The sequence below is a fragment of the Rhincodon typus genome, chromosome 5 (assembly GCF_021869965.1).
Source record: "Rhincodon typus isolate 14 chromosome 5, sRhiTyp1.1, whole genome shotgun sequence".
Taxonomy (NCBI): Eukaryota; Metazoa; Chordata; class Chondrichthyes; order Orectolobiformes; family Rhincodontidae; genus Rhincodon; species Rhincodon typus.
In genome coordinates this window covers 106,012,963-106,038,408 of record NC_063336.1, presented here as the reverse complement: position 1 = coordinate 106,038,408, position 25,446 = coordinate 106,012,963, and the positions used below count along the sequence as shown (strand labels likewise).

The window sequence follows — 25,446 nt, the reverse complement described above, 5'->3', positions numbered from 1 at the left end:
TCAACTGCTGGGTGTGCATCTAGACTCACGTAGGCAGAGCCAGCTAAGGATAGCGTCTCTATCCCCGAGAGATTTAGTGAACCTGATGGGTTCTTAACGACAACCCAATGGTTTCCTGGTGACCATTGCAGAGACTACATTTTCAAAGTCCAAATTTATTAAATAAAGTTTCACAAGCTGCTGAAGTGGGAATTCGAACCCGTCCCACAGCATTAAGCTGTACTGTTGGCTTATGACAACAGTGGCATTCGTGCTATGCTGCTGTCCCTTCAGCAGCACAGGCAACACCATTTATTCTCATACCAACAACTTCACTGAGGGTCTGCTGAAGAGTCCCAATTCTTGGTTTTCAGTGCATGCGCGCACACAGTCTGCTGTTGTACCCTCTACTGCTGGCCCTTGGAGAAGAGGAGGTCCCAGATGAGTTCCACCCAGTTCAGCAGGATCTTCCAGTTCCCTGGCCCAAAATCCAACTGCCCATTTCCTCCCATTCTCCATGGCTGAGGCAAACGTTAGAAACTGTGCAGAGCAAGTCCGACTAACAAGGCTTGTCTGGATGCAGTGGACGCAAAGGGATACCAGTGAATTTCAGGATATCCGAGTGGCAAGTCACTCTGGGAACTGCACATAGTAAGATGGGATCTGACATGGAGAGGGTCAGTAGTTAATGAGCTGGTTTTGATAAGATATGATAAGTAAACTCACTTGACTTCATAATGGTAATCCCTCCGAAAACAAAAATGAACAAACACCGTCACACACATTTAGCCAATAAAGCAGTAAGATTCAGCCCTCATTTTAACATTCTGCTTTTATGGAGTTGTTTATTTGCATGATGTAGCATTATTTCACTTACAGTAACATTGTAATTCATTGCAGTGGTTGAGAGATAGTTGTAATAATTATAACAAAATGTAACAGATTTGAAATCAAAGCTTCAATTATTTATCTTTCATAGAAAGAAAATACTCTTTACTTTACACTCTGGGCCTGATTTTCCCCCAGTTTAATTGCAGCTTAAAAGAAATCAGGCACAAATTGCAATCCATCACAAGAATGCCACTTTCTAACTGCGACCATCGTATCAGAAAAATAAAAGAAAACACTATGGATTCCACTATGGACGCATGGTACTTGTGCTTTCCACAGGTTTTTTTTTGTTAATTAAATTTTACATCTCCCTTCCCCAGACAAGTTAGTAATGTCTTCAAAATTAAATTTTTTTGTGGAAATACTACAAGTAGAAGAGACTCACTCATTAGGCAATGAACTCAAATGTACAAGATTTTCCTTTCTTTAGAAAACAATTTCTTAAAACATGCCCTTGCACACACAGTTGAAGCCATTTCCAGACATGTAAAAAAACCCTTTGATTGTTGGATAAGTACTGAACCCAGATGGTTAGAGAAACTTAATTCAGTTCACCCTCCAATTAAATGCTACATTGCAGCTCTTGGCAGAAACCAGAGATTACTATTGCTGGTGTAAGGCAGCAATATTGAATTGTAGCCTGTAACAAGTCTGCAATCCAACTGCACCAATATGAATACCATCTGCAGCATTACATGAAAAGGCATAACACTGAGCTGTGAAAACAAAGTGCTGAAAACACTCAGCTGCTCTGACAGCATCTGAGGAGTGACAGCACAAAAATGTGTCAAATGGGAGTTGGATTTTAAAAGTTCATCTAGCTGAAATGTTAACCCTGTTCCTCTCTCAACTCCTGCTTGACCTGCTAGACCATTCCAGATTGTCTGTTTTTTTTGGGTCAGGATTTCCAGTAACTGCTGTTTTGCATTGACAATACAGACCTGTGTACTCTAACTAGCTATTAAAAAAAAAGTCTGAGAAAAATATTTTAAAATTTTTTAACAGCAAGAAGTTAGATTCCTCAGAAAATTAAAAGTCAATGCAATAATTTGACTCAAATTAAAATACATAAAAACAGTCCTCACAGTAATGCCTCAATCCAATGATTGTTTTACAATGTTAATATTTCATCTGTAGTCCCTTGATAGCTTAGTGTGCAAAACTGTGCGCATGTCAATCAGCTTTGGTGCCCTTCAGTTATGGAAAGAAAAGCATTGAGGTTTTTTTCCCCACTCAGTCAACCACCTTTAGCCCTGCTGAGGTGCAATGGCAGGGATGATGTGTCTGAATCCAATTAGCGGCTGGCAGCCAGAGAAATGCAGCCCAGCAGAAGACATTGTCTTCATGAAAGGGATTAAAAAGACAGTGGAAGTGTGTGGGAGGACAACAGCTGGTGAAGACAATAATTTAAACAAGTTTAGCCTTTGAAGCTGCAGTGTTTACTGGGGCATGACAAGCTGCATCTAAAGAATGTGGACTTAAAACTAATCAAAAGTGCACACTAAATAATAATTCTACATTTGAGGAAAAATTGGTGAATACTTTTGAAGACCACAAAAGGAGTGCTTAAGTGTAGATTGTGATCTTAAAAAAAGTAATTGTGGTATCAACTTGGAACATATTACACAGAAAATATTGACAATGAAATGTTGTTTCTTATGAAACCTGGTGCTTAACATACTTCTATCAAGTGACTTCATTCTTAACCTGTAATAATATCCTTACAGAAGGACAGTCCATAAAAGTAAAAAGGTTCAAAGAACGGATAGCAGCTTTCCTACTACATTACTTTCAGCTTCTCAATGCAAGCAATGGCTGCTAGCACTTAAAATGAATAAAAACCATTTCACAACGTGCATCAAGTTTTTAATCCTGGGAAGCTTTGAGGTTTTCCACAGTTGGCAGCTGTTCTCTCCAGAATGTGAATTGGCTGTAGGTATCAGAGCAAGGGAAGTCAGAGGAATGCTCTCTCTTTAGCAGAGGGAACACATGGTCAACTATTTCACTCAGCCTTACGTAACTGGGGAAAAAAGAAACAGAATGGTTTTGTATTAGAATCTGAATCTGAATGCACTATCACAAACAGACTCTTTAAGCAAAGAAGTTACGATGTGGTCTCTTTCTCTGCATGCTTCTATAAATATTTCTAAAGTTTGTGCCTCAATAAGACTGTACTTTGGCCTGTACAGATTGTGCCTCTATTGTGGCAGAATTATGGGTGCTGGGCAGCATAAAGGGGAAGTCAAATGTCCTGGGCAGTTATATATTGTCTGTTCTGTGATCCATTTTCATTTGTATCTGTCACTTCTGGGAAGCACATTATCTTGTACATGAAATACTTCCCATGTCATATTGGGAAGAATGGGGTTTTTAAAGTTGAAAATAACATTGCATTCTGCACTTACATACTGTATCCAATGGAGTTTCTCTTAATCAACATACCAGAGCTTGAAATTACAGGAGGACAGGTATTTGTTAAATGACAGCAGCTCAGTTCTACTGTTGATTCACCTTTTTACCCCCCCAAAAATAAGGTCGGTTCAATTCAAAGTCTAAAAAAATAAATCAGAGTTGGAGCACTCTAAATTAATACATTAGAATTAAACATACAATCCAAACAGAGGGGAGGGGACTAGGTGAAAGGAGCAAGCACCAGGAAGATCAAGCTATAACGGAATAACCACCAGCAACCAATGTATATTTACAATCAGTAGGTGTACTCTCCATGCCAATGCCTTTATCAGAGTCCACTTGTTGACAAAAATCAACATTATCCCCTCACAGTACAAATGCTGGTTTTCCACTACATTGTGAATTGTCCCAACGAATAAGAGATGAAAATTTTGTATGCCCTCGAATGTATATTTAGAATACTACATTTATAAAATATCACCAAAGTACCATCATTCCAAATGTTGCCTTTACAAAATTACCTACAGCATTGAAACAAGCAATTTGGCCCAACAGATCCATGTCCATGTCCGTGTGTACCACATAACTTTCTTCAAAGAAAAAATATCTAAACCCATTAGCATATTCTTCCGTTCCTTACTGCTTCATGTACTTAATGGTTCATCTCATTTCTGACTCATACTCATGTACAGGCCATGAAACTGTTTTTTTGTCCTTTCCACAAAGCACTGACTGACATATTAACATTTAACAAAACATATTCATAAAAAGATTTTAGAAGCCGAAGGCAGAAACCAAATAGGATGGAGAATATTGTTAAGAAGACAGAACTAACAACACTATTTGAATACATGCAGCATTCACAAATGGTTGATGATTTGACAACAAAGGGGGTAAACAATTATGATATAATAACCATTAGAGATGTGGCTACAAGGTAACCAAAACTGAACTGGATATCTAAGAATATTCTACATTTAGAAAGCCTGGGGGGGAAAACAAAGGTGAGTAGCACTCTTTGGAAAAAAGGATTTTAGATCAAAGGGATCAACATATAGATAGTTTGGGTGGGATGTTAAAATTGTGCAGAGTCAATATGGATTTATAAAAAGGGAAATCATACTGATAAAAATCAGGAGTTTTTTTTTGAGATGATGCTTATAGCATAAAGGAGGGCCAGTGGATGCAATGTAGTTGGATTTTCAGTAAGGTTTTGATAGAGGTCCCACATAAGTTAAAACAAAAATTAGACCATACAGCATGGATTGAGAATCAGTTAACAGATAGAAAGCAGAGAAGAGAAATAAATGAATCATTGTCAGCATGCAGATTTTTGGGAGGTACCACAGTGGTAACTATCAGTGCCAGATCCACAACTGCTCACAAACTATGAAAGTGATTGTGATATTGGTGTTGAATTGATGCACTTCCAAATTTGCTGATGCTGTAAAACTAGGTGAAATTCAAAAGTTGAGAGAAAGACGCAAGGAAACTTTAAGGGGGCTTGGACAAACTAAGTGAAAGGGCTAATAACATCAGATGGAATAAAAACACGAATGAGACATTACCCACATTTGGTAGAAAAATAAAACAAATGCAAAAATGTTTCTTAAAATGGTGAGGGGGGTGGGGGGTTGTTGGGAACTGTTTAATGTCCAAAGAGACAATCCTTGTTCACAACAAACTAGAAGTTAGCATGCAGTGGCAACAAGCAAATTAGAAAAGGTAAATGCAACATCCTCGCACTGAAGTCCAAAGTAAGTACAGAAGTAAAAGATGCCCTGCTATGGTGTAGAATCTTAGGTGAGACCACATCTGGAATAATGCACAGTTTTGGTCTCTGTAGGGAGTGTGCACAACAAAGCTTTACCAGACTAATCCCTGGAATGGTGGGATTGTAGAACAGGGGAGGGACTGAAGTAACTGTCTGTATCTTCTAGATTTCTGAAGAAAGTGTGTGATCTAGCTGAAGTTTATAATGTACCTGTACACAAGAGGTTTGCCTTGCTGGTTAGTTCAGAACCAGGGGAGTCAATCTCAGAATATGGGACAGATAATTGAAGGTGGAGATAAGGAAAAATATTGTCACTTGTAGTATAGCAAATCTTTGGAATTGTCTGCTACATAGGGCTATTGATTATCATTGAGCATAATCAAGACAAATCAATACATTTCTGGAGACAAACAACATTAAGGAACATGAAGACAGTGCAGGAAAGTGGCATTGAGATAGATGATCAACCATCATGTACCTGAATGGCAGAATCAACACAATGGTGTGAATGATCTACCCCCGTTCCTATGTTATGAAACCATAATGGAAGGTAAAAATGCACATTCACTGGTCAGAACGACCAAGCTTTGAGACAGTGAGGTGCAGCAATGTGCAACTTCAGAATTCATAATGTTGAAATAGAGCAACCACAGCCTTTTGCTGGTCACAAAATAAGTCTGTTATTGCTAGTACTCAATCTGTCTGGTCGCATTTCACCCAGGTGTAATTTCTTCAGTGTGTAGCTATTTTTAGAAGCTTCTGCTTGCAGGTGAACAAATGGGATAATACAGGCTATATTTTCCCTCATGTCAGAGGTGTATTTAGCAGGGTAGAATAAGATAAGCTCCTGATATTTATTTTGCTGTTAGATCTCCTTTTGCCTAGAACCAGGTTATCTAAAAGCTGCAGTAAAAGCTCACCCAGAGAAAATAATTAAGCATAAATACAGTCAAATCTGCAAATTGATTTGGGCCTTCTGCACGAGAGCTCAAATCCAATTATATACTTGGAAGTTGTTTTTAAATTTAGTACCAAAAGATACACCTCAAGACTATTTACATTTTAGACAGCATTTCCATTGCTCAGGAGGCAATAAAAGGAAGATTGTAAGATTAGAGTGGAAATAGTCCATTCAAACTCTCCAGCTTCTTCTAAAAGAAGATAGCTTATCTATACTTTAGTTATATTTACCATGCCCTTCCTCAACACCCCTTGTTACCATTACCTGATAAATACCCATCAATTGCTGTATTGATGAGGAAATCAAAATCTTAAATTTGAATGCTTGGCACTGTACAAACGTCCTTAGGTCAGCCTGTATCAGATGCTTAAACATATGAAGTGAAGTATAACCTTTTGACCTTAGATGTACAAATTCGACAGTTACACCATAGACTACATTTAAATAATGGAAGCTTTTCAAACAAAGAAAAAAATAAACTAAGTGAATTTAACAAACTTTATATCAGAAGGAAGGGTTTAATTATTAATAAGAAGAGATGGAGAACAAAATTAAATGTGAAGGTTTTTCAAATCTTGAGATTTATATATTGGAGAAAAACTAACGTGGAATATCATTTATTTCAAAGTGCATAGAGTATTTTGCACAAATATAAAAAGATAATTTAATCTGTGGAGATTGTGTTAGAAAGAGGAGGGTGTTTATGTTTAATAGTGGTGAGTATTCTAACAGTATGAGCAGGCATTAAAAGTATCAGGAAGCAATGTAGGGTTGCAGTAACTATTTTCACCCCAATAGTAATTACCAGAAGAGAAAGTTTTCAGAATTGCCAATGTTCTTTAAAAAATCCTTTCCACTATGCAATGCTGATCAGTGTCACATTCCTAAATACATCAGTGTGAAACACTGTGTTCTTATCAAGGGGTGTGGATCATTTTGGAGTTTGCTACACAAGTGCTGAGACAGCGGCAGACTCTCAAAGAAAGGATTTGCATGTTTAAGTGGTGTGAACAAAATGTAACAGTACAAGAGGAAAGAATACAGAAAAGTAAAGTTGTGGAAAGATTGGCCATGCTGAGCGAGAAGGAACATTTGGGGAAATAGGTGGGAATTTGTAGGTTTGAATGGAATAAACAGTAAAAGGAAAAATTGCAGGGTTTGATGAAAGCATGAAAAGGGATTAGTGGCTTGTGGTGAGGGCGAGAATAGCAGAGTCAGGGTGCTAAAGGAGAAAGGGAAAAAGGGCAAAATAGGACTTTTTTTTAAAAAGAAGTGTACAATAGATCAGAGCCTTAGGTTAGTCAGCAAGATGCTGTATCGGATTACTGGATGTTTAATTATGAGGGGATCTCAATTTCTGGATGGTGTATCAGGATACAGGAGGAGTGGGAATACAGGAAGGTAGAAGTATCAAGGAAACATTAATTGAGGATTGAGGCATTGGGTGGGGTGCACTTGTGATCCAAGTAAGTAAAGTCACCATTGCCTTAGCAGACATCATTGGAAAAAGCTGGCTGGTAGCAGAGCCATCTCCACCCTGCGCCTCATGCCCTCCCCACCCCAATCAACAGATTGCACCATTCAGCAATTTTGATACCAAGGCTGGTGTGTTCAGCTGGGACATTTCCTGACATCAGCTATCCATTCGGTCATGAAGATTTGAACCTGGATCTTAATTCATACATGGGGAGGTTGGAGTGAATGGAGAGGGGTGCAAGAAATGCCTGCACTGTCACCTTTGGGAAAGGAGTCTTAAGGTTGTTTGAGCTGGAGAGGGAAATCCTGGAATGCTGAAAAACAGTGGGAGAAGATCCAGGTATTATGGAGTATGACCATATGGAGACAGAAGTGGGAGGGGGTTTGTTCAGATCTTGGGTGTGCAGATAGGTTGGAAGTGCCAAAAAGAATGCTCCTGATGTAGGAGACTGTTGTATTTGGGTGGAGGTATGGCTATCATAGTAAAGAGCTTTAACATTGGAGAGTACTGTGGGGATGTCCAGCAACAGTTGGCAGAGGGTGACAGGGTGTGATACTCAGATGTGAAACTGGACAGAGTCCAGAGATATAAATCGAACTGGGAACGAGAATGTGAGATCTGCCAGCATTAGCTCTGGTGTAGTAGTCCGAATGAATTAGAAAAGAGCTGTAATAAACAGGCAATAGTTCAGAAGGGAGTATCTAAAATGAGCAGATGGTGAGCTGAGCTTGCTTGTTGTGCCATTTCCTCCCATAACAACTTTTCGTGACAGACTTTTGAAATGAGGTAGTTGATGCGAAAAGTGCAAAAGGAGAGGAAGCATTGCATAGCAAGAGGACAGGGTTAAGTAGGATAAACAACTTGTGATATTAGTGAGCATTGAATGGAAAATACAACAGTTGGCACAAGGGAGTTCCAACAGATGGTAGAAAAAGTCAGAGTGGTGAAGAAAAGCAACTGGGGATGATGGGGAAGTAGTGAAACACAGAGGAAAAAGGAAAAAGGAAAAATGAAAAGGAGTGCTGCCAGGGCTGAATCCATTGAGATATGTTGAAGTCCTGATGAACAGACAGGATCAATACACTCAACCACCAGGAAATACAGCAATGGCCTAATTGCAATACACAAAAGTTACCTGTTGTAAAAAAAGTGAGAAACTTAATTTACCTCCAATAAAATTTAAGAAATTAAATGTTTACTCACGATGATACATTGGTCTTTGCATGCTCCTGTATTAGTTCACCTTTAGGATTGACTGTAAAAATTCTATTTATTGGGACACCAACTTGTTTGTAAGAGTAAACATCCTAGTGGGGGAAAAAAAGGAAAAAAGTTGTATTACTGGCTTTATAAACTTAGGTCATTTCTGTAACCATTTGCTTATTAGTTTGTTATTCCAAAGGTTTTGGATGGTTTGTAACATTTAGAAATTGATTAATTCAAAAAACAGTTTGGTTGGATAGGGTTTAGGAAGAGGCAGTTATTACTGTTATGCCTCACAGCAGATGTGAGATGCACCTTAAAAAAAAAAGGGACAGTCATTATGGCATCACCATATCATGGCACTTGACCAAAGCGTACAGCTCAGAGTCCCCATCCTACTGTCCTCTTGCAGCATGACATGTCGAGGGAAACATGCCACAGTATGTTTAAATTGCTTAGTTTGAATCCAGACACAAGTGCCTGTGATCATAAGGTGTGCAAGTGTCGGGTGCTGTAAAAAAATGAACTGGATTCTTCAGTACAGTGAAACCCACTGTGTTACATGAATTCACAATTTGTATCTTTTTGTGCAGTGATGTTTATCAAAACATCAGCTGCCACACCACAGCAAATATAATACCAAACGGATGAAATAAAAGTAATTACATAGTCATTTAAAAACTGGGGCAATACTTAAGGGACTAAAAAGGTGGTTTGAAAGGAGGATGTATTTAAAGAAGCCCTCAAGAAATTACACATTTACTAAAGACTTTAAAACCTGTTCACCATGATAATATGTTGAAAGAATTCCCTCAGAACAAATTTGATGAAACCGGAGGGGGTCTTGACAGGGTGGATGATGAAAGACCATTTACTCTTGAGAGAGAAACTGGAAGTAGGAGGCACTGTTTAAAAGAAGGGGATTAAGACAGTGACAAAAAGGAGTAATTCCCCAGGAGGTGGCGAGGCTTGGAACTATTCAAGACAGTGGAGAGAGAGGGTGGAATTCTGCACTTTTTTGGTCAACTGAGTTGTTTGGAAGGATTACCACATGGCCCAACAAGCTTCTCATCATATCTAACCAAATTCACCTCATAGGCTACTTAGGGTGGGTAGTCAATCACATCTGATTAGGCACCATCTTGCCACATGATGTTCCCAGAACAACCCGCTACTCAGCAGATATCCAAATTTCACTGGCATCCCTTGCTGCCCACGCCATCTTTAAAAGCCTGCGTGCACATGGACAAGCACTGTTAGTCCAGAGATTTCTGCCCTGCATTGTGGTTGGGGAGGGGAGGAAGAGTCAGAGTGGCAAAAGAAAAAACAAATATAGAGGGAAAAAAAAAAAGAAGAGACAACACCCCGCCTTTCCAGGCAGGGGCTTAGAGGTCCTGCTGGGTGGGGAGGTGCACAGTTAGAATTTCCACTTCCTTAGCAACAGTGGTGGAGGCCATGATACCGGACAATGCCAGCCTAGCCCAACATTGCCAACTAGGTCAGTGCAGTCTCAACCATCTGGAGGAGCATTGTAGGAAAAACATTAATGACCTTCTCCACTCCCAGAGTCCGACTGTGCCCAAGCCCTAGACTGTTATCAGGGGGTGTCCTGGACTTGCAGTGCTAGGAGCTTCCTCCTGTCGTCATGTGGGTCTCTTTTGACTTGACCGAGGATTGCCAACACTTATCCGACCTTTGTATCTGCAGTAAGTAGCACAGAGGTAAAAATAGGCCTTCCCTATCTCTGGCTGAGGAGGCAAAGAGCAAAAAAAATGTAAGGCAGCGATGCTGAACGTATCAGGTAGGTTCAGAGTGAGTGGGTACTGTGACAGCAAGTGAATGAGATGCGCAGAGATACAGTCTGGTCCAGTCAGTGAGCTGGGTGCAATCCCAGATCATGTACAGTACCCTTGCTGCAATATTATAATGAGAGTTGCCAGTGCACCATTAAAAGCCCAGAAGTGGATCAGGGACGTGCAAAGAGGATTCTTAGAGGTCAGCACACATCAGATGCCAATGTTCATGAGTGCATGTGGCCAGTTGGAACAGACCAGGTCCTTAAATGGTGGTGTCTGGCACCCAATATGGAGTTCACGTAGAGAAAACATTGAGCTGAATTTGGCACTTGCTCTAGTTTCCATGTCAAGTTTTCTCGACATCTAGCTTGACTGACACGTTTGGTAAGTTAGGGAGCAGAATATTAATGATGAGGTGAGTTGGGCCATCGTCAAGGCATTTAACAAGCAAAAAAAGTCACATTTAATTGGCAGCTCAATGCCAATTAGTGATTAATTCACCATATCATGGAACAAAAATGAAAAAAGACTGAGCAAAACACTCCCAAAGTTAGCCTTCTAGTCTGGTTCTAGCACAAGTCTCAACATAGCTAACATCACTCAGACCCTGAAATTCACCAAGTCTCGGAATGTTTTTCAGGCAGAGGTAGGTAGGTAAGGAGGGCAAGAAGTTTATTAAAATCAGTAATGACATTATTGAACGGTGTGGTAGGCTCAAAAGGACCGAATACCCTTACATGCCAACCCAAGAAAAGAGTATCTTGTCAAACAAAGGACCTTTCTCAGGTGGAAAGGATAGGTTGAAAATGCTCCCAACTTTCTATATTGCCTGTTCTTATCGACCCTTACCTGGAACTCTGTTGTCCCCACTGAGACATTTGTTCTTGGACAGGAAGCCAAGGCTAACAGAGACAAGTCAATTATGAACAGCCAGAACTGCCTGGCACATCACACACGGAACATATACTCTGCCAACAGTGTTGACTGTGCCTCAAGTATACAAAAAGGGACAAAACTATCCTTGTGACAGGCAATCTTCCCAAATCATTCTCATTTTTGTCTTTTTGTTTTAAAATACTTTTATTTTAAGATGCTGGAATTCTCTAAATAATGCTTTAAAATTAGCCACTTCAAACCATTCTGTGGTTAACAAAATGTCAAATCAGTTTAAGTTTGTAAAAAAAAACTGAGGGAGCTGTGAAAAAATCTAATAACTAAATAATTTTAATTTAATGAAGCCTAGCAACATTGAGCTCAATCTCAGTCAAGTATGTTTTCTATTTTAACTATGTCAAAATACCTAGATGGAAGCAAAATATGCATGTGCAACTTAAAGAATCTGCTTCCAAATGTTGGAAAAGGAACAAAAGAAAGAGCTGGAAATCTGATCATGTGACAGGGTTGCAGTGAAACTGGAACACAAGTATTCCCAGAAATGAAATCTTAAACGTTCAGCACATTTATCTTCTGAATTTTCTAAATCCATCTCTGTTTACACTTGTGTTGTTAATATTAAACTAAAGCTGGCATCCACCATAAATGAACACAAATTCAAAAGTAGAATGCAAAACTAAAAGATAAATTCCTTCATTAAAATTAGTTAATAAAACAAAAGAGAGTCTAGATAACAGAGGATATGAAACATGACAAGTGGCCCTGAACCAAAAACAGATCAGGAATTGTCATGCCACAATTCCAGCACTTGCAATTCACAGGAGATAATCGAGTTTGTCTGTAGCCATGACAAAACTACTTAAGCGTTTAAAAAAAAAGTAGCCTGACAATCTTAGGATAGCTCCAAGTTCAAGTTTTATACAATTTACGAACTCCAAATTGAATGTCTGACTACACTAATGGCTTTTATTGCAACTTTGAAACTATTTTTAAAAGTTTCAATCAAATATTACATTTAGCAACATAATCCATTTCAGAAGGCATCTACCAGGTTTGCACGCAAGCTTAAGATAACATGAATTCTTTCTTAAAAATTTTGTACAACTCTATTCAAATCATTGCATCACGAACCAAAAGCACAGAGTAAAAAGACAAAGTAACTTGCAAATGCAATGCAAGAGCAAGCTCTATCAAACACACCTTTGAAATAAAATCTATCACATTCAATTTCTCAAAAAAGGTTAATAGATGTTTGCCCTAAGCTTTTTGTTTAAAACTAGCATTACACCTTTAATTTGTATGGATGCTATGTCTAGTTACTGCCATGCATTCTAAAACGTTTGAGTGTTTGTGGTTCAGCGGAAAGAGTTTTGACTTACATTAGATCGGTTTCCAAAAGCTGCATAGAAAGGCTCTTTATTCGGGTAAAAGAGGTTCCTGATGTCCGTTAGGCACTGGATCTTAAACTTCTCTGGCTTCTTCTCAATTACCTCTCTGAAAATTATGAATAAATTTGGGAAAACACTTGAAATTAAAATCTTGAAGGATCATAGTAAGCCCTTAAAAAAGTTGTTTAATTTAATTTAAAGTGTTGACTGAGCTACCTCTCATTTTAATATTCATCTTCAATGGAAGAGGTAGAATTTTAGTGAATTATCATCTTTTAGGACAACTAGGCAACAGTTTTCAGATTAGTTAATCTATACCAGAAGATCAGATTTCTAGCATTTAAATTCAAAGTGGGGAGAATAAACTGTCGAGTCTAAGCTTCTAATAACAGTAGACACTACAGCAGCGTAGGCAATATCCACTTGCAAACCCTTAGAAAACTATTTTGGAAAAAAGGTTAAATAAGGTCATCAAGGAAGTTCAACATTTTACATAAATCACAACTGTACAGGACATTGGTTAGGCCACTTTTGGAATACTGCATTCAATTCTTGTTTTCCTGCTATAGGAAAGCTGTGGCAAAACTTGAACTGGTTCAGAAAAGATTTACAAGGATGTTGCTGGGTTGGAGGGTTTTAGCTACAGGAAGAGGCTGAAATGGGCTAGGGCTATTTTCCCTGGAGCGTCAAAAGGCAGAGGGATGACCTTAGAGGTTTATAAAATCATGAGGGATATAGATAGGGTGAATAGCCAAGGTCTTTTCCCCAGGGTAGGGGAGTCCAAAGCTAGCAGGGTATAGGTTTAAAGGTGACAGGGCAAAGATTTATAAAGAGACCCAAGGGGCAATTATTTTACAGAGAGTGGTGCACTTATCATCAAACAAGCTGCTAGGTGTGGAACAGGCTGGTACAAATACAACAACATTTGAAAAGACATCTGGATGGGCATATGAATAGGAAGGGTTTAGAGGGATACAGGCCAAATGCTGGCCACTAGGACTAGATTTATTTAGGGTATCTGGTCAGCATGGGCAAGATGAACCAAAGGGCCTGTTTCCATCCTGTACATCTCTATGGCTCCATCTGCTAAAGTGATCCAGTGAGCTGAAGAATGCAACAAGACATTAAACAAAAAAAACAAAAAAAAACTGAGAAACCTTACCTGTGTAATGCAGAAAACACACTGCTGGGACAAAGTAACAAAGGGCCTTTTGGCAACACCGTTCCCTTTTCATTAACCCAGTGCAAATATCCACGAGTCATATCAGCCATCCCGATAGCACGTGCTGAGCAATACAGAAACTTATACCCATTTCTGCAAGTACAGTTAAAATGTTTACAGCACTCAAAATAGCCATGTGTTGCATTTTCTTATCCATTCACAGACTTTGAAATGGAGGATAAAATATTCTAATAAATATTCTGAACATTATACAACTAGAGCAAAACTATTTAGAACTGTAATCAGAAGCAATTCCACACTCAGTAGGAAACCTCTAAAAAAGGTGCTCACTCAATAGGCACTGGATGCTACGTCAACTGACATTTTTAAAACCAAGAAAGATTAACAGATTTTTGCTCAGCAAAGGTGTCCAGGATTAAACCCCGAAGTGAGTAAATGAAATTGCGAAATAGATACCTCAAGGAACTTATTCTGGGTGCCTTCCCAAATTTATATTCCGCAGACATTAAGTAAAAGTATCAGAACATCATATTGTTTATGGGATCATGCTGTGCAATTTGACTGCACACTCCCTCACCTTACACTTCAGAAAATTGCTTAACTGGCTGCAAGGCATTTGAAAATGCATGGTGGCTGTAAAAGTCACAACATAATTAAGCATTGTGTGTCTGGAATTCCATTACCCGAAATCCCTCTTTAAACTGAGTTAGTCCTGAGTATTGATAGGATCTCAAACTGGGAATCTCTACTCCAATGGTCATCTGTTTGGCAAAAATCAGATTTGAGTAGGCAATGTTAGCTTGGGAGTTGAGAAGTCTGAAGAATATGGCAGTGTTAAGGCTGGGTCTCCAGCCCCTTTCATATCTTTGTAAACAATGTGTTCCTCAAAAGTTCACTAGAGGTTGTATGAATTTCATAAAGACATAAGTGAACCTAACATAATTAGATGACCCATGCACTTTCCAGATAGTTCCATAAGCAATGCAATTAAACCTCTGGTATTATATAAAAAAAAAGTCTTGTGTGGAGGTAAAGGATAGGGAAATTTTGATTTGATTTATCTACTGAAATTAATCACTATGTACAAGACCAATCTTGGCCCAATGTCAACAATTAATTCATCATTATTCCTTGCCTATGATCTGCACAAACCATTCTAATTTCTTGTTTTGGCTACAGAGCCTCCATCTTGTCAGAATTTAATACAGAAACAACTTTAAATGTTTTTTAAAAAGGTTCCTATTTTCCATTGTCGCTGTCATTCATAAGAAACTGATGAAAGCCACGTCCCATGCCACGAGGGCAAGGAAATGGAATAACCGTGCAGCAACACAAGTTGCCAGGGTTGGAGGGGTTGTGCTATAGGGAGAGGCTGAATAGGTCGGGACTTTTTCCCTGGCACGTTGGAGGGTGAGGGGTGACCTGATACAGGTTTGTACAATCTTCAAGTGTGTGCACGCATGTCCAACACTAGGAGGCATAGGTTTTGAGAGAGAGGGGAAATATTTAAAAAAAAAAGGGACCCAAGTGGCAACATTTTCACAGAGGGTGATGCGTGTATGGAACGAGCTGCCAAGCTCGTGGAAGCAGTGGCTGGTACAACTCCAACATTTAAAAAAAGGTGCCTGGATAGGTACATGAATAGGATGGGTTTAAGAGGGATATGGGCCAAATTCTGGCAAGTGGGACTGTATTAAATTTAGGACATCTGATAAGCATGGATGCGCTGGACCGAAGGGTCCGTTTCTGTGCTGTACATCTCTATGTTCCCCACCATGTTAGTGACAGAGCAATTCTACCCCCACCCCAGCAACAACAATCTGAAAAGATTTTGCCTTTGTAAGAGTTCAAGAGTGCAGAAACAAACTGTGGTAACCTGTAGTTGCCCTGGAGATTTAAGCTGAGCTGTCTTAGTAAAAGTTTCAATTTTGTGCAGTCGAGAGGGTGACGTGAGGATTTTTAAACCTTTAGAAGGACTAGTTTTAACCAAAAAAAACTAAACCTTCCAATATTGACCAATGACCATTTTCCCCCAACTTCATGAGCCAGTGTCCCGTCCACAGACAGTGATCGGAAATATCAGCCTCGCCCCGTAGTTGCATGTGGGCTTACGTCAGTGTCTTACTTTGGTACAAATCCCATTCCGAGGGATTGAGAATTCAGTGGGTGCTGAGTACTGTATTGGTGGATACAGCCTTTCAAAATGATGTGTTGAAACAAGGCCCAAACACCCTTGAAGGGTGAAGATTCCACAGTCAGATTTACAGTTGAGAATTTTGCCAATGTCACAGCCAACAATCCCTCTCCAACTGAGAAATAAAACAGACTCTGTGGGACATGACTGGGTGCAAACCAATTGCTATATTGCCTACACAACTGTGAATAAAACCCTCGACTCATTGACTTTGCAGCCAAATCGAAAATTTGGAGAATAAGAAACTATGTAGATTCAATATTGTTGTTCAGCAGAAGAAATAGGTGCTGTGAAGATGGGAGCTGGCTTACTCCAAGAAAATAATAACGCTGGAGTTGGGCCAATGTCTCTGTGCCAGCTCCCTGCAAAAGCAACTGTGTTAACTCCAATACCCTGCACTGGTCTAATTGTTCTCTCAAGATAATGACTCAAATCTTTTTTGAAAGGCAAGCTTCAACCTGCTTTCATTACACACTCTGGCAGTGCCTTCCAGATCTTATACATTCATAATAGCAGTGAGTAGTTATGTTTTTGAGTATAAATTTTCATTTGAGAATTGAAATTTGTGAATGCAAGGTAAATGGGAGATCCAGCTTTCTTCGCTCCTGCACCCCCTTAGAATTGTAGCCTTTGTTCATTATTCATTCCTTGTTGTTTCTCCCAAAACACATCACTTCACAATTCGCTGCATAAAAAATTTCATTTGTCACGCATGCATTTCACCAGCTTATGACCCCTTGAAGTCTAGTCTATCACTATGCTCCTCACTGTCCATAATACTTGCAAAGTTCTGAGAGATCTGTAAACTTGGAAACTACGCTTTATGTTAGGCCCATGTGCCCTAGGTCATTAAAACAGAAGCAGGAAAAACAATGGTCATTAATGTAGCATTTAGATGTTTCAAGAAATCAGTCCTGGCAATTTCCACCATTGCTCAAGAGGACTTGTAAACAGATTTTTAAATAAATACACAGGAACGTCCAAGATGCACAATTTTGTGATCACTGTTAAATTCTAAAAAGTAGCTACAAATACTTACTGGCTAACTTTGTGATACAGTTTTGCTATTCCTTGATGTGTCCAATCCTTACCAAGTGTAGGCAAAATGTGACCCAAGGCATCAGATCTGCACAAATGCACAAGGTAAAAACTTCAGAACCTTTTTACCTGTTGTAAAATAAATCTCGCTACTTCAAAACTCATGTTCAAACATGACTAAGGACTATTTGCAAATACAACAGATCAACACCTACCTTGTAATTGTTCCATCAATATCAGAAATAACTATTTTATCATTCCAGTTCCAGAGGTAGATAGTACCTTCACAACGACATGTGCCCTGGTATTGTGTTGTGACACTAAATACAACATCATTTGGACCTTCCTTTAGCTGGAGGCTTTTCTGTTAATCAGAAAAATAGGGCTCTATTAACCAAACATTGACAAAACCCTTGCCTCTTAAAATTTTGTATTGATATTTTAGTATGTATACAGTTAAGAGGTGCATTTACATATAACAGCAAAGAACAATCAACTTAATTTAAATCCAGCGTATATGGGCCACACATTACAAAAGCCAATATCAGCAATCTTGATTGTGGGGATGTAGGGGGAGAAGACTACATCAGTCCAGGCAAGGTGCTGCAGCAGAGTAGAGGGATTGCTAACAGAGTTATTCTAATAAGCATTCTTGGGCCTTTCAGGAAGCGATTCAGCAGAGGCAAAGTAAGAAAACAAACAGATATGACAAAGCATAAAGAATTTGTTTTTAATTTAGTGTTGAAGGCAATGTAGCATTTCTTAATTGATAAGCACAAGTTCACAGAATATTAAACGAAGCTGGAGTTACACTGCATTATGTGGGAAGTTGTGTGCCAGAGCTTCCTAAAAATGGTCTGATGCCTCATAACTTTAGTACGCTTAATAATAGATTTGCATCACCACATTTGCAATGACATGCACACAAACTACTTTATGTGGTAATATAATTACAACCCAAAAAGACAAAGTACTTAAAGTAAGCCAATAACAAAAGCTTTATCCTGTAGCATTTCCTCAACAGACAAGTTATCCTCCACATTTCCCCTCACCAAGCATATTAAGAATCATATGCAACAGACAACGCAGAAATGTGTCATTAAGCTCATCAGTTCATATTGGTGTTTGCCCTCCACAAGCTTTTGGACTGATGTCATGCCTATCCTGTTGCCAAATCCCTTTATTCTGTTTCCTTTGAGTGAGCCAACTAATGAATTCTTACAGGAGTTGGCATCAGTTTCAATCCTTGGGTCCTGCCCTAGCATTCCGTGACTTTAGAACTGTGTAAAAATGTTGCTCTCATCTTTGTCCTTAATCCCTCTGGTGTAACCTTGTACCTTGATCTGCCTCAAGCTAAAAACAATGCAGCTAACAATCAGTTTCAGTCTCTGCTGTGTCACTCCTTAATAATATCAAGCAACACTACTAAATTCCTTAATCTCCTGTTCAAGTGAGTTTTTTTTTCAAATGTTTCATCATAGTGGCATTTCCTTATACTCACCAGCTTCCATTTATCTTTTTAATGAACCACTATCCTCTTTCCTCAGTATTCACCTTATTAACAAGTCTTGATAAAATAAATCAAGAATTTGTGGTTTAATTTGCTCCAAGATTCATAGCCTAGCTTTCCTCATAGCTCTTGGACCTATATACCCAATGCCTGTTTGCTGACCTCCCTTTATCCACAGCATTCCAAAATTTGTTTCTTTTAATGATATTTTAAATTTTCCATTGTTAATCCACAGTCCAGCCTGAATTTCCTTTTCCAACCTAACCTCATTGATATTGACTGTCAGATTCTAGATTCAGACAGGACGACAAACTGAAGAGAGAAAAATCTACAAGTCGAGCGGCAAATAATTTTTGCGTTATGGAAGTGGACTGCTAAATTGGTCAGTTAAACCAATGGGTATTGTTATGGGCCAGACCAGACCCCTTCAAAATATTTTAAAGGTAGCCCAGACCCTAATTTAGAAGGTAGATGTGAAGTGCCGTGTTCCAGACATTGTATGACTGGTCAAAACTACTTGACATCAAGCAAAGCAATTTATTTAAACACTAAAATACCAAAGAGGAATTTAGTATAACTATTGAAAAAAAAAACTTAACAGAATAGATAGAGTAACTATTACTAATTAACTATTCCAATATAGTAGCATCCCATAAACACACCCCTTGGCAAAAAGGTAAATTCAGACAGATTCTTACATGCAGTTCTCCAATCCAGGAGGGAACAACATGGAGGAACTTTAGAGAAACTAGCAGTTAGGAATCAGTCACCAAAGCTTCCAACTATAGACACCAAACAACTTCCGATTGCTGAAGCTAGAGAAAACTAGAAAGCTTGGTCTGCAAGCCATTCAGGCTGCTCCCATTGTTTCAAACTTAGAACAAACCTGAAGGGCTCACAAATGTTTCCTCTTGTGGTACTAGTGGACTGTTGATACCTTTGCCTTACAACCTCTCCAAAATAAAACAACAAAAATAACCCAGAACAAAATAACCTTTTAAAGTGACAGCATTGTCACAGTATAAGACTTAATTCCTTTTAAAAAGGAAGACAACCTTTGTCCAAACAGCTGAAAAGCTGTATACCAGAGAAGTGGTTGTAAAATTTCCAAAAAAAAAAGAGCCATGACCAAGTTTGCAATGGATGTCTACATTAGTCCTCATTCCAGTCAACATAAAATTTTATTAATCGTCCAGATCAACATGTCAATTGAAATGCTCTCAATTTGGGTGTATTAACATATTTTGCATATCTAAATGATGCAACGATAGTTTTTTTTGAAGCTGCTTGTCCATTGCTAAGAAGGTGCTCCATTTCCATAGGGGAGGAGCAGATTGTATGGATCACAATGGGCTTGAGTTCTGTCAATTTAATGGCACATGCCAAATAGCGCCATAAAATGTAAATTAAAATAGTAAAAAGAGAACTGCAAAAATCTAAAATTCACAAAACATTTAATTGAAACTGATCATTTGACAGAAGGCATTGCTGCAAACAAAAAAAAAAACTGAAAATGGCAGACTTCTAGAACAATAATTAGCATAGCAGCCTTTATATAGGGTTGTATTACACATCACAAGAAACCTCATCTAAGTACTGTCCAACGATGTATTTTGTACTTACAAGCTGTTCAGAACCGAGCCGAAGGGATTTCACATATGAAACGTACGACAGAGATGACAAGTTGTGATCTTGCTGGCATGCGCTGGAATTTTGGTTGATCATTTTCACATCTTCATCGCTGGATGATGATTCATCTTTTAACCTATCAGAAGTGAAAAAGTTCAAGCACAGGACAATATTGACCAGCTACATTTCATTAATGTCAAGAAACAAAAAAAAAAAAAAAAAAAATTAAATACAAATATGATAGGAAGGAAACCGGCGATGCAGATATCAAATATCTACACCACACAATGGTTGCTAGGTAACAAGACTTCACATTTTCCAATATGCTGCTTTTCAATTAAAATCAAAAAGCATTTCAGATATCTGAGGAAAAGATGGGTTCAGAAAGTAGCATTTCCCTACTTTATATGGACCAATTAAGCCAAAGAGTGTGGAATATTGTGCAAATCTGCTTCAGAACGTAACATCTCTGTACCGAGTATGTGCAACATTCATAAATGGTTTTCCCACAATTTGTGTTGTGTTAAGTAGATACTGAAATGGTAAGTTTGAAATGCAAATGGTTCTTTTTTAAAAAAAACTTCTTTCAGCTTGGTTTCCACTTGCTCTTTCCCAAACCCTTGCTAGGAGCGGTGGTTCAGTAGCAGGGCACAAAGCTAAGAGGGCTCCAAGTGGGAGAAAAAGGATCACGACAGTCAGGGACTATGGGAGAGGGAGCTATAAATTGGCCCCAATTGAGTTACATGCTACTTTAGCAGCCACTGGGCAAAACAACACTAAATTAGGAACCTCAAGTGATCATACAGGCCTCATTCATGGCACTAAAAAAACAGAAGGATGGGGAATGAGACAAGTAAAAACAGGGACTTAACTCTGTACATTTTCTGTTGGATGGTCGGGCAGAAATTTTAACTCGCCGTTTCTTAGTCACAGCATTGAGGTGGTGCACAACACAGCACTTTTATTCCTCTCAAGACAGAAAGGGAGTAATGGAGGGGAACAATAAACGCTGATCCCAGTCAATTCCTAATGAATATTACTGAGAAAGACCGTGATCTGTGAGCCCACTTAGTCAGTGTTTGTTTATGGCACAAAAGGGAGCTAAGAGATACAACTTTGGGAGAATAATCGTCTTAGCAATTCTAAAAATAGAGTTGGCGAGGCTAGTACCAACCAGCTACCAATTCCCTACTCCAAAAGGGAACCTCATCTTGTACATAACTCCAAAAAGTATTGCAAATTAACATGCTTCAACACTTAAAAGGCTTTCTTTATTGCCTTTTCAAAAAGATTACAGCAGTAAATTTTCATTTAAAGATTCCGCTGGGTATTGTGATAAACACAGTATTTAGAAAATTTATAAGCTGGAAGAAACATGTCACCCTACAATCCAGGGAGGTTAGGGGGGTGCAGTGTAATTAAGTGTTAGAGAATTCATCAGAATTTCTACAGCTTATTACCTGCTTCCAGGAAGTGCAGATTGTGGTCTTGTATCCTGCTCGCTTCCAGTCTGCTCAATTTCTGGCTCCTTTAATGTAATGTAGAAATGCAGATTAGATTTATTTACTCAAAAAAAAAATTCACAGGATGGTAAAGTTACATTTCCTGCTTTACCCCAGAACTTAAAGTATTTATCACTACTGTATCAGTTTTACATTCTTCCTGGAAGTGGACTTTAAAAAGTTATTCCACAATGTTCTTACTGAAAGAAAGTTAACAATGAATCCACTCAGTTGGCATTTTTTTTGCAAGCAGGCTATAATGTAAATCCTGGTCAATGCCAAGCAGGGTATTTTATGACAAAAAAAAAAGTACAATTCCCAAACATATCTTCAGATTATGCAGACTTACAACTAGAACTGTGAATGCAGCTCATCACTGTAGCCAGTACAATTATAGTCAAGTACAAACTGAAAATGGAGATTAAAATCAAGGTCCCTCTATATCACGAATATTTTACTGACATTTGCTAAACAAAAAAGAAATTCAAACTACGCAAGAACATTTAATAAGATTACAGATATCGGAATATTTATCAAACTTGCTTTTTCCAATCACACTATTATTCCCATAGTGCGTGAGTCAGACAAAAATGATTGCATTGCTTGTTGAGAGAGAGATCATGGAGGAGGCTCACATTAGCCAGTTGGAGGGCCAATGCTTGATCTCATAGGAGCCTGCAGATGTTTATTGCAAGACTTTGCAGCTGTGTTCGAGACTGCAAAGGCTGGAAATCTAATGCCAATTCTATATCAGTGTTATTGCATTTGCATACTCCACAATAATGATCTTGCACGTAAATAGCCAGCTAAGGTTTTCCTCTAAGAAAAACTGTCAAGTGCTCACTTGAGTGTCACTTCCTAATCCAATTCAAGATGATCAAGATTTCCAAAAAAAAGTGACGTGTACACAAAATGTACATGCATTCCCCGTTGTTCCAAACGGACAAAGTCAAAGAAACTGCTTCTTAAAACAGTAGAAGCCAATATGTAGTATGCTTTAACTTCCATAGCTGGTTACAGAAAATAAAAGTGCAAAATTAGATTTAAAAGATATCCTAATTTAGAATGGAGATCGGTCACAGTGCATTTCCCACCACCATCTTGCTGTTTTTTTCAAATCTCAATATTTAACATTAAAAGGAAAAAAAAAACTGAAAACTGAAAATATTGCTCATTTACCAAAGTGAGCAAAGCTTTTCAATAGTAGCTCACTTGCACCATCTGGTGTTTATAACCTAGAAAACAGTTCAATTTTCTTCTACTTATGACATTTGATTGCGATAGTTCAAGTTTTAAATTAAATTCATTTAATGCTGTGCAATTCCTACAGCAAACGGAAACCCAAATCTCAGGTGTTCTTCCAACAGATGAAGCCGGGGCGGCACGGTGGCTCAGCGGTGAGCACCGCTACCTCACAGCGTCAGAGACCCAGGTTCGATTCCAGCCTCAGGCAACCGTCCATGTGGAGTTTGCACATTCTCCCCATGTCTCCTCTGGGTGCTCCAGTTTCCTCACACAGTCCAAAGATGTGCAGGTTAGGTGGACTGGCTATGCTAAATTGAGGGATGTTTAGGTTAGGTGGGTTAGACATGGGAAATTAAGGGAATGGGTCTGGGTGGGATGCTCTTTGGAGGGGTGATATGGACTTGTTAGGCCGAATGGCCTGTTTCCACACTGTTGGGATTCTATGCTTCTATGATATGTTAATGATATTTTCTGTCGTCAGGTTCATGACTGAAGCAGGTACATTGTTAACAAAGGGTAATTAACATCAGTAACTAAGATAAGGTGCACGGTGGAGAAATCCAACATCATGCCAGCCTCCGGTGAAAGGCAAGTATAAATTGAGCATTATAGATGTAGAATAAGGAAATGCACAAAAGTAGTGTGTTTCAATAAAATAGGCTTATTGTCAAAATTCTGCAGAAATCTTAAAGGAAATATCTCAATGAAAGTTTTTTAAAAAGTAATTTCCAATTGTATGATCTTTCATACAGCTATGGAGAATAACGGCTGCATCAAGCACAAAGTCTTAGGCTCAAAGAATCATTGTTGAGGCTACAGGCTTAATCATCTTTGGCATCACCAGGACTTTAAAAAGATCAATCTATTCAGATGCATTTCGTATAGGTCTTACTATCCCTGTAGTGCTATTTATTATCTTGGTTAAGTATGAAAATTGCAGAATTAAAATTAAAAAAAATAAAAGCAAAGAGAACAAACTGGTATTTCATCATGACAAACATTTAAGCAGCAGAAAGTAAACAGACACCAATAAGTCTGGATCTCAATTTTCAATATAAAATCGGTTAGTTTATTTGGAAGTGATGGCTGAGCTTCAAATGTTACAATCTATTTAGGGACCATCAAAATGTTTAAAAGTAGAAGTCCAAGCAAACCAGCAATTAACTGTCAAAAATAAATCTTTAAAATTAAAAGAAAGCAAACACCATTAATGTCACTAATTTACCAAACTGAATTTACAGTGCAAATCTACTCATTGCCTACAACACCTTCAAGATATCCTTTATCTTACCAAACCTTTAAGATTAATTCACTTTTCTTGGGGCCAACTCAAAAAAAAAGGTACTTAACCACTCTGGAATTCACCGATTTCTCTTCGTTATTCCAGCAATTCTCCAGCATGCAAGATTTCACAAGGCAATTTTCATTAGCTTTTGATCAAACAACCAAAATATTCATCAACAGGACTCCAGAATTTATAACTCCAGCACAGGCCTCCCAATCTGAATAGTGTATCAACACATCAAAACACCCTGGCTTCCAATAGCCCACTAATGATCTCAAAAAACTCCCAACTACAAAAAGGATAACTACAGAAGGATCAACTGCCTTTTATTTAGAGGATCACTGCAAATTCCTTCCTTTTAATTTGAAACTCAACAGATTTTGCAATTACTTCTTTCCTTTTTACAACTGCCTTATATTGAATACTAACTGTCTGTTTTCATCTCTAACATTAGTCTAGCATTTAGTCTGCTGCAGTTTTATTTCTGAACTGTCAGGGAGCTGCAATCTACACTAAAATCTGAACTGAAACCATCTCATAGCTACTTCTCTGAAGTTGTCCGCTTGCTGCCTCTGCCTGGAGCTCAAAGATTATCACGACACAAAGAATTTCACTGAGGCCCAGCCAGCAAAACGTCTCACAGGTTGTTCCCAGGTACAAATATAGGTTAACCACCTCAATTTCAAGCCTCTCCCTGACTCAAACCCACAAATACCTTAACCTTACACTGGAATAACTGCAGACTTCGTGACTCCAGGATTATGTAAGACCACCTGACATCATATTACTCTCAGACAGTAGGAACTGCAGATGCTGGAAGATCAGATAACAAGGTGCAGGGCTGGATGAACACAGCAGGCCAAGCAGCAGAGGAGCAGGAAAGCTGACGTTTCAGGCCTAGACCCTTCTTCAGGGATGGGGGAGGGGAAGGGGGTTCTGAAATAAATAGGGAGAGGCGGATAGAAGATGGATATAGGAAAAGATAGGTAGAGAGGAAACAGACAGGTCAAAGAGGCGGGGATGGAGCCAGTAAAGGTCAGTGTAGGTGGGGAGTTAGGGAGGAGATAGGTCAGTCCAGGGAGGAC

The 25,446-nt window shown here is 38.7% G+C and overlaps 1 protein-coding gene across 3 annotated transcripts in view; it reads right to left on the bottom strand.

The window, feature by feature from the left end:
- Window positions 1–804: 804 nt before the first annotated feature.
- The window catches only part of lpin1a (lipin 1a), a 137,125-nt gene continuing 112,483 nt past the window's right edge, over window positions 805–25,446 (bottom strand). For all 3 annotated transcript variants that reach the window (XM_048597291.1, XM_048597292.1, XM_048597294.1), the window contains exons 13-20: window positions 21,790–21,857; window positions 20,324–20,465; window positions 17,406–17,554; window positions 17,192–17,278; window positions 13,938–14,090; window positions 12,767–12,881; window positions 8,698–8,801; window positions 805–2,890 (exon numbers count right to left, since the gene is read on the bottom strand). In XM_048597291.1, coding sequence (XP_048453248.1) covers window positions 2,737–2,890; window positions 8,698–8,801; window positions 12,767–12,881; window positions 13,938–14,090; window positions 17,192–17,278; window positions 17,406–17,554; window positions 20,324–20,465; window positions 21,790–21,857 — 972 coding nt within the window. In that variant the 3' untranslated portion in view covers window positions 805–2,736. The remainder of the gene's footprint in view (window positions 2,891–8,697; window positions 8,802–12,766; window positions 12,882–13,937; window positions 14,091–17,191; window positions 17,279–17,405; window positions 17,555–20,323; window positions 20,466–21,789; window positions 21,858–25,446) is intronic.